The sequence below is a fragment of the Gracilinanus agilis genome, chromosome 3, assembly GCF_016433145.1.
Source record: "Gracilinanus agilis isolate LMUSP501 chromosome 3, AgileGrace, whole genome shotgun sequence".
NCBI classification, from domain to species: Eukaryota; Metazoa; Chordata; class Mammalia; order Didelphimorphia; family Didelphidae; genus Gracilinanus; species Gracilinanus agilis.
The window spans coordinates 417564850-417576468 of record NC_058132.1 but is presented as its reverse complement, the minus strand read 5'-3'; the positions used below and the strand labels follow the sequence as shown (position 1 = coordinate 417576468).

At 39.6% G+C, this 11619-nt stretch overlaps 1 protein-coding gene across 1 annotated transcript; it reads right to left on the bottom strand.

Moving 5' to 3' along the window:
* Positions 1 to 7791: 7791 nt before the first annotated feature.
* On the bottom strand, positions 7792 to 8499 carry CLDN14 (claudin 14). Its single transcript, XM_044666896.1, has one exon. The coding sequence runs from the start codon at positions 8497 to 8499 to the stop codon at positions 7792 to 7794; it is 708 nt and encodes a 235-aa protein (XP_044522831.1).
* Positions 8500 to 11619: the final 3120 nt, after the last annotated feature.

Below are 11619 nucleotides of genomic sequence, written 5' to 3'. Positions count from 1 at the left end.
CCGCCTCTCAGGAAGAATGAAAGATGTTTAATAATGAAATTATAAAAACACAATGTAAAGTAATTACAATGAGGTTACAAATAGGATTTGGTATAACCAATATAAAATTACTTACTCTCTTAAGGAGAGGGAGAGAGAAAGAGGTAGGGAACGAATGACCAGTTGTTTTTAAGAAAAAAACATTTTCTTTAAGAAAATATGACAATAATGAATTTAATTGATTAATTGAATAGATTTGTTTATGCCCATGCCTACCAGAAAGAGAAGTAGAATGAGTACTGTCAATGTGGAATCTAGGAGCCCCCAAATTTGTAGCTTAGTAAAATTCAAAGACCCCCAGTTTAGTTAGCTTAAAGGTGAAAAGCCCCAAGTTGGACCTTGTCACGGAAGAGTTTCTCCCTGAGGGAAAGTCCAACTTCTGCAGTCTCAGACTAACAATAGACCTTAAAGTACTTTAGGTGGGGAGGGCTAATCCCATCAGGTGTTGAGTATCTCTTTTCCCAACGGTTTCTCCCCTTAGGCTAAAGACCTTTACCTAGGTAGCCCAGGACTTGGCTGGATCTTTCTCTTTTGTGTCCATTGTAAAGCATCAGCCCCTTCTGTCTGGGACTCCTCATTTTCCTTTGTTACCATTGTAAAGCCAATCAACTATCCCTCTCATCCTCAGTCCCCATGTTCCCCTAGAGAGGTATTTAAGCTTCCCACTTTAATGGCTCTTGGGAGTTGTCAATCTTGTGGAGTTGGCTCTCCTAGGGGTCCGTGACCAGAGCAACCAGAGTTTCAATCCTAGGAACTCTGTGTGGGTGTGTAGCCAGCAGCTCTGTGTGGAGGCCTTGAGGAAAGCACTGAACCTCTTTCCTTAATTAAAAAGTGGTTTTTCTGACTATTTAATAGTTTTGTGTTTCTTTTTTTCCCCCAGTTAATAGTACCGTAATATATATTTACCAGTGGAAGATGGAATCTCTGTGTAATTGATGGGACTTTCCCATCAGGAAGTTTGACAGTAACAAAAAGATATAGTGATTCCAAAATCAGGGACTGAGATTCCTCTAGGCAAAGTAGCTGGCATTCTTGTCGTGGCAAGCTCTGTAAGCGGGCTGGAGCAGCCTTTCTGTGATAAATCACCTTGCGGGCTGCTTCACGTTCATTTCCCTTGTTCTTTTTCCATAGCTTTAAAAAGAAAACCCTTTCCTTAAAGGAGTGTGGCCAAGGGTATTGACTAAAGAGACCAACTCAGAGGAAGAACTGAGATGCATAGATGCGATGTTTGTTATGGGAGAAATGTCTTCTCTTTGCCTTCGTGTAGTGGGTAACAGCTGCCAACTACATCCTAATGAAAATGGGGAAATTATAAAGATTAAAAACCTAGAGCCATATTAGGAGGAGGATGAGGAACTTTTGTCCCTGGTCTCCAACAATATCATCTCTTGGTTGGTCGGTGAACTGGTGAAAAAATGTTTATTTAGTATCTGCTGTGTACCAGGCACTGTGCTACACACTGTGGGTACAAAGGAAGGCAAAACACAGCCTCTGCTCTCCAGGGCTCAGAGTCTAATGGGGGGGGACAAGCTACTTACAAGATAATCAGCAGAGGGAAGGGATTGAAGGGGATCAGGAAAGGCTTCCTCTGGAAGGTGAGGTTTTAGCTGGGACTTGAAGGAAGCCAGAAGATGAGGAGTCCTTTTGGGGAAGGACCAGTCTGAATCATCCTTGAGGAAAAGAAGAGAAACCAGAGGAACTTCTCCAGGGTGTATGGAGCCCTCTGAGGAGGAGCTAGGTGGCCTAGTGGATAGAGCACTGACACGAAATCAGGAAGATTGAGTGAATATCTGGTTTCAGACACTTACTAGCTGTGTGACTCTGAGTCACTTAACCTCTGTTTGCCTTAATCCATTGGGGAAGGAAATGGCAAACCATCTTTGCCAAGAAAACCCCATGGACCAGTGATGGGCAAACTACAGCCTGTGGGCCAGATGCAGCCCCCTGAAATGTTCTATCCAGCAGCGGAACATTATTCCTAATCTGAAGAATACATCGAGTAGGATACAATACAATGAAACTTGGAAAGAGTTGCCTTAGAAACAGACTGACAGATGAGCATTTCCTTTCCTTTGGCCCCCTCTTTAAAAAGTTTGCCCATCACTGCTATGGACCATTCTGTCCATGGGAACACAAAGAGTCAGACTCAACTGAACAAGTGAACAACTACAATGTCCATTTGCACATACTTCTTTCATAGTGGATGGAGCCAGGCAAAATGATATTCTTCAGGAACCATTTTCTTTTTCTTTTTTATATTTATTTTTTTAGAATATTTCCCCATAGTTCCATGATTCGTGATTTTTCTGATCCTTCTTTCTTCCCCCCTCCCGGAATTGATGAGCAATTCCACTGGATTTTACATGTATCGTTGTTCAAAGCCTATTTCCATATTATTACTATTTATAATAGAGTGATCTTTTAACGCCAAAACCCCAATCATATGCCCATCAAACCATGTGATCAATCATACGTTTTCCTTCTGCATTTCTGCTCCCACGGTTCTTCCTCTGGATGTGCATAGCGTTCTTTCTCCCAAGTTCCTCTGGACTGTCGTGAGTAGAGAAGTCCATTACCTTCGATTGTATATCAGTGTCTGGGTACAACGAATGTTCTGGTTCTGAAGTAAAATAAAACTAAGTCCCTGATCAATTGGTTAAATCAATAAGCCTACTTTTCCTTGTAGTAAGCAGAATGTGCTTTCTCAGGGGAAAGTCAGAAGCAACATATGGTCAATGTGGCCCAGAGGATGACTCCTCAAGGAAGGGATAAATCTAGTGTAGAATAAGATATACCGTGGAATGTCCTGTCCTCCCCTGCTAATGGCACATCTGGCTTCTGTACGGTAAGGCTTGCTTGGCCTGGTCATTCTGCCCCGGTCACTAAGGCTATATCTCACTCATGGTATGATTTAAAGCAATATATCATTTTCTGCTTTGTATAAGTTGCTTAACCTCTTACACGTATATAACCCTATAAAAACTGTCTGTAACTTCCGTTTGGCGCAGCTATCACTAAGAAAGTCTGTCCTGACCAGTAGGTACAGTAGATTAATAAATAAATATTGGTTCCATTAATTTGAACTTCTGGGTGTCCGGACTCGCTTTGTGAAGTACCCCACTTCAGTACTGCTCCTTTGGCTCTGCATCATTCCTGGAAGCCTTTCCAAGAAACCATTTTCTTAAAGGTTCCCATGGCAGTAGTGGACAAAAAATGGTTCTAGGCCCTGGATTAGAGGCCTCGGTTTTTAGTATAGTCAACATCTATTTGTTTAAAAAAAAATTTTTTTCTTTAGTAACCTTTACCTTCCATCTTGGAGTCATTACTGTGTGTTGGTTCCAAGGCAGAAGAGTGGTAAGGGTAGGCAATGGGGGTCAAGTGACTTGCCCAGGGTCACACAGCTGGGAAGTGTCTGAGGCCAGATTTGAACCTAGGACCTCCCGTCTCTAGACCTGGCTCTTAATCCACTGAGCCACCCAGCTGCCCCCTCAACATCTATTTGTAAAGGACCCTAACATCAGAGGGACCCCAACAAGTGTGAGTTTGAATGTACCATTTCCATTTAACAATAGAAGATGAGAAGGACCACCTTTTATCTCCCAAATTATAATTTGTAACATTGGAAAAAAGGAAGGGAAGTTCTCATTTAGGTCTCTGTCCACCATAATGAAGCAATATAAGAGAGAGCCCTGGGGGAAATTGATGACAGTATAGCAGATACCTCCTAGGTAAAGGCACACTGCTCATGACTAGTCTCAGCAATAAGAACAGAGAAATGGGGCAGCTGGGTAGCTCAGTGGATCGAAAGCCAGGCCCAGAGACGGGAGGTCCTGGGTTCAAATCTGATCTCAGACACTTCCCAGCTGTGTGACCCTAGGCAAGTCATTTAACCCTCATTGCCTAGCCTTTACCTCTCTTCTGCCTATTCTAAGACAGAAGGTAAGGCTTTAAAACAAAAACATAAGAACAGAGAGAAAAATCATTGATGAGGTTGGTAACCCCATACCACTCAACTTGGGTCTAGGCTACCTGCTCTACCACATTGATAAGGGCAGTGTAGGAGTTAAATTAATGTGTAATATTTGAAGTATTATTTTTTTTAAGTTTATCTGACAAAATTGAATCCCATGACTAAGTTTTCTACCCGCTCAAAAAGCCAGCTCCACCAAAGAGCACTAGACACAGAACTCTGCCCAATTTAGCCTGTCTAGGGCAGCGCATAAGGACAGGAAGTGAGTGGGGTTCTGGGAATGGTAGTTTTGCTGGGGCATCATAGCTTCCCTGGGGATTGTAGTTTTTAGGGTAACCCATTCTAATTTCAAGGCAGGAAAAGTTGTAGGGATGGGGATGATGACTTTGTTCAGGTGCCTGTAGTTCTTTTTTATGCTTCCAGGTGCCACCCACATAGTATTCTTGTAAGGAGAACTAGTCTAATGAAACACTCCACCTTCATTCATTTCCATCACAAGAGAAGAAATATCTTTCTCCCCTTGGGGACCTGATATTGTTCGGTATAAACTACATGGGATGATTTGGGTAACTCTAAAGGTTTCTAATTGGCCCTATCCAACATAACGTGCCTAAAGGTTGCTGAAAGGGCCCACTCAGAGTCTGAGCACTTAATGGAACTCTACAGTCTGCCCTCTGAGGTCTTCCCTCAACCATCCAAATGGGTAGAAGCATCAGAGAATGCCTCAGACTTGGGCGAGGCTGTTTGGCTCCTACTATCCTGGTGCTGACACTATATAATTTTACTAACATTCCCATCAATGGCTTTCTTATCAACCCCATGTTTTATTTATTTACTTTATCCTTTTATTTTTGTTTTAAAATATTTTTCCATGTTTCCATGATTCATCTTCTTTCCCTCCACTCTTCTCTCCCCACTCCCAGAGCGGACGAGCAGTTCCACTGGGTTGTACAAATGTTGTCACTCGATACCTATTTCCATATTATTCATTTTTGCTATAGAGTGATTATTTTTTAGGGCCTAAATCCCAAATCACATACCCATACATACATGTGGTAAGTGATATGTTTTTCCTTTTCATTTCTACTCCCATAGTTCTTTCTGTCAATGTGGTTAGCATTCTTTCCCATAAGTCCTTCAGGAATGTCCTGGCTTATTGCATTGCAACTAGTAGCAAAGTCCATTACACTGGATTGTTTCACAGTGTTTTACTTTCTGTGTACAGTGTTCTCCTGGTTCTTCTCACTTCACTCTGTACCACTTCATGGAGGTTCTTCCAGTTCTTATAGAATTCCTCCAGGTTGTCATTCCTTTCAGCACAATAGTATTCCATCACCATCACATACCACAATTTGTTCCACCATTCTCTACTCAAAGAGCATTCCCTTATTTTCCAGTATTTTACCACCTCAAAGAATGCGCCTATAAATATTTTTGTACAAGTATTTTTCCTTATTATCTCTTTAGAGTAAAAATCCAGAAGTGGTATGGCTGGATCAAAGGGCAGGCTGTCTTTTAAAGCCCTTTCGGCATAATTCCAAATTGCCTTCCAGAATGGTTGGATCAATTCACAACTCCACCAGCAATGTATTAGTGTCCCAATTTTGCCATATCCCCTCCAACATTTATTATTTTCCTTTACTGTCATATTGGCCAATCTGCTAGATGCGAGGTGTTGACCTTATGTTTTAAGACACTCACTCAAAACTCCCTTCTAGGAGAAGGTGTCAATACCCTCTGCCCACCTGATAGAGTGTAGGGTTCAGGGACTTCCCCATCACTATTCTCTGAGTTCCTCTTTGCAATGATAGCATTATTTGCCCAAGCCTTAACTTTCCTAACTTCCTGCTCAAATTTCACCAATTGATTGGCCTATACTTAGATAGTTGTGTGATAGGAGAGTCTAAAGTCTGATGCCATTCTGATTTGGGCTCATCTTCCAAATCTGCCGTGCTGGGAGGCATAAGGCTATCTCATCTCATCCCATTTATCAACTACCCTACATGGCAGAGGTACTATCCCAAACAGGTCTAACACAAGCAAGCACCTTGTTACCTTATTTAATGTTGGAATGAAAGAAGACACTCAAGAGTCATTGAACAATTAATAAAAGAAGTTTTACTTTGCCCTAACACAGCAAAGATAACAATAATATAACAGTGCATGTGCAACAAGGATACAGTGGAAATAATTTTCTCTGGGGTATGCCAACCCCACTCCCTCCACCTCCCACTGGCCCCCATAAGGAAATGTGTCTGGTCAGCAGGACTCAGGTGGTCTTCAGAAATTCACAAAATCCAGGGCAGCTAGGTAGCACAGTGGATAGATTGCTAGGCTTGGAGTGGGGAGGACCCGAGTTCAAATCTGACCCCAGACACTTCCTAGTTGTGTGACCCTGGCAAGTCACTATTTGCCTATAAAAAAAAAAAATCCACCAACCTGGAGGGGTCCTGAATCCACATGGGTGAGACTTATTATGTGCTTTAGGTAACTAAGAAGTTATGCCACAGGGAGGTAGTGGCCATTTAAGTCCCAGGGACAACTTTGTTTTCTTTTAGGAAAAATTAATTCCTATTTTGGGAAAATACTGGTCTTTCTTAGTGAAGAAGGGTAAATCAGTGCCATGTCCAGCTGGGCCTCTTGAGAATTTGCCAGTGGATAGAAAGCTTACCTTTGTAGTCAGGAAGATTCTCATACAAAAACATCTCTGATACACCCTGGCTTATGACCCTTAGCAAGTCACTTAACCTCAGTGCTTTAAGGCAATTCTCCTAAGACTTTAAGTTGTAAAGGTGTCAGCTTGTTTGGGAGAAGAGATCTCCTTATCTGTGAGTTCCATTTCAATGAAATTACCAGTTCAGACCCTATCCCTTAATTCCCAGAAATTCATCAAAGTATTATCCAGGAAGACTGGTTCTCTTTTTTTTTCCCTTACATTTTATTCTTCTTACTGTATTATTTAGATCTGTTCATTCAGATAAAACTGCTTGTTTTGAGATTCTGGAAAACTATCTTCTTCTCAATGTAGAGAGATTTAAAGAATGTTAGGGGGAGAAGGAGTCACATGAATTCACTCTTATTTTGTGGATGAGGAAAATGAGGACTAAAAAAAGTGACAATTAATTAGTAGCAGAGTATTATATCTTTTGTTAGCCCTGATTTTAGACCAGTTATAGCAAGTATTTTAATTACTGGATCACCTTTTTGTAATGATGTTGGAATGAATTCCTGCTAATCTAGGTTTTAATCTAGATTTTGCATTAGTTCCCATAAGACATTATCCAGTGATAATGACAGTCCCTTTTTCTCAATAAAGAACTGTGAAAAAGAGTAATTCCATATCTGTTTAGAAATCTTTAAGACAACTGCTTACAAATCTACCAGCTGCTTCAGTAGATGATAAGGATAAGAAAATATAATTTAATGCAGTTCTTAAAAAAAACATACTCAATTATAACTAAGAAGCTTTTAGGAAACTGAACTTGGATGAGCCAAACTTCCAAGTTTTATTTTTTTTTAAATTAAATAGGCTATTGAATTTCCAACATAAATACTACACTAAATATATAAGCAGAAGTTTTGTGGTCTTTGGTAGGTTATAGTTTTTTTCTCTTTTCCCTCTAGTTCTTTATTTCCCATTTTCAGGGTCCATTCCCATCTTTTCCTCAAATTCATCAAATTTTGTGCTAAGAATGTTCCATAAATTAAAAGTTTTAGGGCCTGGGTATCTCATAGAAAGACACACAGTTAAGCAGCAGAAACCCTGGAAAATCTCTAGGAACTCACACATAGTCATTCAGTCTATAACCACTGTGTGAAGCTGATGCCACTGAGGGAGCACGATTGTCCTTGTAAGCAGTGGGAGGATGGTAAGGAGGGGCCATGGCCGCCATTCTGGACTGTGTCTGGTATTCTGAGTAGGGCTCATCCTCCTGGCATGACATGCAGAGTAGAGTCCCACCAATAAGAGACAGGGATGATGAGATGAAGCCCAGGTATAGGGCTTGCCCAAGCTCATACTTCATGCTAGTTGGTAGCAGTGGGTTGTAGAAATTTTCTACCACATCATTGGTTGTCCAAGAGACGGCCACCATGCATAGTAGACCTGCAAGGATAAAGAGGACTCCTCCAGAGACGGCAAAGGTATTCTTGACAGAGGTGCCTTTGGCACACTGAGTACACTTCATACCGATGACAGCACAAGTGGACGCCATGACCGAGAGGAGGCAGGAGATGACCATCAAGGCGCGGGCGGCCTGCAGGTCACGGGGCAAGGCCAGCAGAGATCGATAGATCTGGCACTGGTACATGCCAGTGCTGTGCCAGACACACTCCATCCAGAGTCCCTTTAGATAGGACACAGCTGTTAAAATGTTGGTGCCTATATGAGCTGTTCTTCTCCAGTGAGGCAAGATGGTGGTGATCAAGGTCCCGACCATCCCCAAGAAGCTGAGCAAGAAACCCAGGAGCTGGACTGCTGTGCTGGCCATGTTTGCCGGTACTTACGGTGACTTCCAGCCAGTTGTTACCCGCTGCTGTTACCTCTTGGGAATACAGCTTCTTCTGGGAAACGGGAGCTGTTTCTATTCTGGCGCCTCAGGAGCCCTAATAAAAATGCAGTAAGGGTATGTGGGGGGATGGGGAATAGAAGAAGGAAAGAAAATAGGTTAAATATTATCTTGTTGCTATTATTTCGGTTAATAGGGATTTCCACAGGCAATTAGTCTGGCAATTAACAAAGCTGTTAGAATTTTGCAGAATGCTAGGATATTGTCCTTCCTTACCTTCTCGAGGGAAATACTAGAAATGGAAGAGGGTGATATTCTGTAAGATATATTTGGATGCACAGTGGACTGGACACCTCAGTTCATCTCTGCTCCGTCATTAATTAACTCTGTGACCTTGGGCAGGTCATTTCACTTCTTTGTGTTATAATGGGCATCCTGATAGCATGAGGTGGCCTGGAATTAGGTAGCAGGAGAATAGAAATGAAAGCTCTGTATGTCATGAGAAATTATTTTGGCATGAAAAATTACCTGGGAATTTTGTAAGACAAAACGATCCCATTCCCCTTCCACGTAGAAAAGAAAGCATGGGCCCAGAAATCATCTTCCCTAGATAAAGCACAATTCTGTGTCATAAAATTTTGTTGTGCTTAGCTAGCAAAGCCTACTGATCAGTTTGACAGGAATAATAATTTTATTTTAAAAAATGGCAACAAGTTCGGCAGCAATGCCAAAACTTTTGGGATGTAGTTTAAAAAGTACCTTACAGAAGATTTTCATCCCTAAACATTTTCATCATTAAAGAAGAGAAAAAATAGATCAATGACTCTGGGCATGAAAATTAAAAAAAAAAGGAAAGAACTGGAAATGCAACAAGTAAAACAACTAAATATAAAAACATACATTCTAAAAATGAAGGGATAAAAACAAAAATTAGGGAATTTAAATAACCCAGCATCAGAAAAAGAAATGGAATAATCCATAAATAAATTCACAAAGGTAAAAACAAACACCCAGGACTCATTGATGAATGAAACATTCAAGAACATTCTAATATTACAAAATATTTTAATTGTAAAAAAATAAGGAAAGAAAAGATTCTAGCAAAATCTATGATGAAAATATGGTATTGATACTTTAACTAATAAGAGATGAAGTAGAGAAAGAAGACCATGGATCAATATTTTGAATGAGTATTGATGAAAAATTGAATGAAAGATTAACAGAAAGGCTATAAAAACCTTCTATACTATATTATAATTGAGTTAATTCTCTAATTCTTGTTCTTATCTCTTCCTTCATTTTTAGAATTTATATTTTTATATTTAGTTGTTTTACTTGTTGCCCAAAATCATTGATCTATTTTCCCCTGGCAACCAACCTTTTAATATTTACTCATTAAAAACCCCTTTTACCCCTTAAAAGGATATTTCCTTTGACTTTTTATCATTGACTTGCATTCTTATACATTTGACTCATTTGTCTATGTATTTGAAAAATGAGACCTTTATTTGGGAAACTTTTAATTTTTTTCACTGTTATGATTACTATTTGTTACCCTCCATCCTATTCCCCTCCTATTTATCTTACCTCTCACTTCTTTTACCCAGTTCATCCTCAAAAGTATTTTGCTTTTGACTACTCCCTCCCCAAATTTGCCCTCCCTTCTTTCCTCTCTGTCCTCTTCTCTTATCCCCTTCTCCTTCTCCTTTCCTGTAGGGTAAGATAGATTTTTATATTCAACTGAGTGTGTATGTTCTTTCTTTTTTAAGCCAATTCCAATGAGAGTAAGGTTCAAGCACTTCTCTCCCCACTTCCCTCCTCTCTCCTTCCACTGTAAAAATTCTTTTGTGACCTTTGAGATAATTTTCCAGTGTATTACTCTTTCTTACCCCTTGGTTTTATTTTTTTAGATATCATTCCATCATATTCAATTCACATCCTTGCCCTCTGTGTGTACTCCTAACTCTCTTAATAATGATAAATTTTTTAAGAGTTCTAAGCATCAGCTTCCCATGCAAGGATATAAATAGTTTAACATTATTGAATTCCTTTTGATTTCTCTTTCCTGTTTACCCTTTTTATGCTTCTCCTGAGTCTTGTATTTGAGAGTCAAGTTTTCTATTTAGCCCTAGTCTTTTTTATCAGGAATGCTTGAAAATCCTCTATTTCACTGAATGCTCATTTTTCTTTCTGAAAGGTTATACTCAGTTTTGGTGGGTAAATTATTTTTTGGTTGCAATCCTAGCTTCTTTGCCCTCTGGAAAAGCATATTTCAGTCCCTCCATTCCTTTAATGTAGAAGCTGCTGAATCTTGTCTTGACTGTGGCTCCAGGATATTTGAATTGTTTCTTTTTGGCTATTTGTAATATTTTCTCCTAGACCTGGGAGTTCTGAAATCTGGGTATAATATTCCTGAAATTTTTCATTTTGGGATCTCTACAGAAAATGATCAATGGATTCATTCCATTTTTATTTTACCCTCTGGTTCTAGGATATTAAGGCAGCCTTCCTTAATAATTTCTCCAATGTCATTTTTTTTATCATGACTTTCAGTTAGTTCAATAATTCTGAAATTACGTCTCCTGGATCTACTTTACAGATCAGTTGTTTTTCCATTGAAATATTTCACATTTTCTTCTATTTTTTCATTCTTGTGAGTTTGTTTGTTTTTTTATTTGTTGATATTTTGTGGAATCATTAATTTCCACTTGCCCAATCCTAATTTTTAAGAAATTATTTTCTTCAGTGAGTTTTTATACCTCTGTGATATTGGAAATTTGGGGGTCCTTGAACTAATTTTGAGTTCCCTGATCTAAACTTCCTGTGGACATTTAGATCTCTTTCAAACTACATTTCCCATGATTCCTCTTGCATAATCACATATACAGGAAGCATAGTAACATAGAGAAAAGTATAAAGACTGAGGACTGAATTGGTACTTCATCTTTTTTGTGATTGTGGAACAGGAGGATGGGAGGAGAGGTAAATGGTGGGTCCCTTTAAAATAACTCAATAGGCACGTGGCTTCATTTTTCTAAATGTCTTTCAATAAGCCCTTTGAAACCATGATATTTTTAATTTTATCACTCCATATTCATTTTA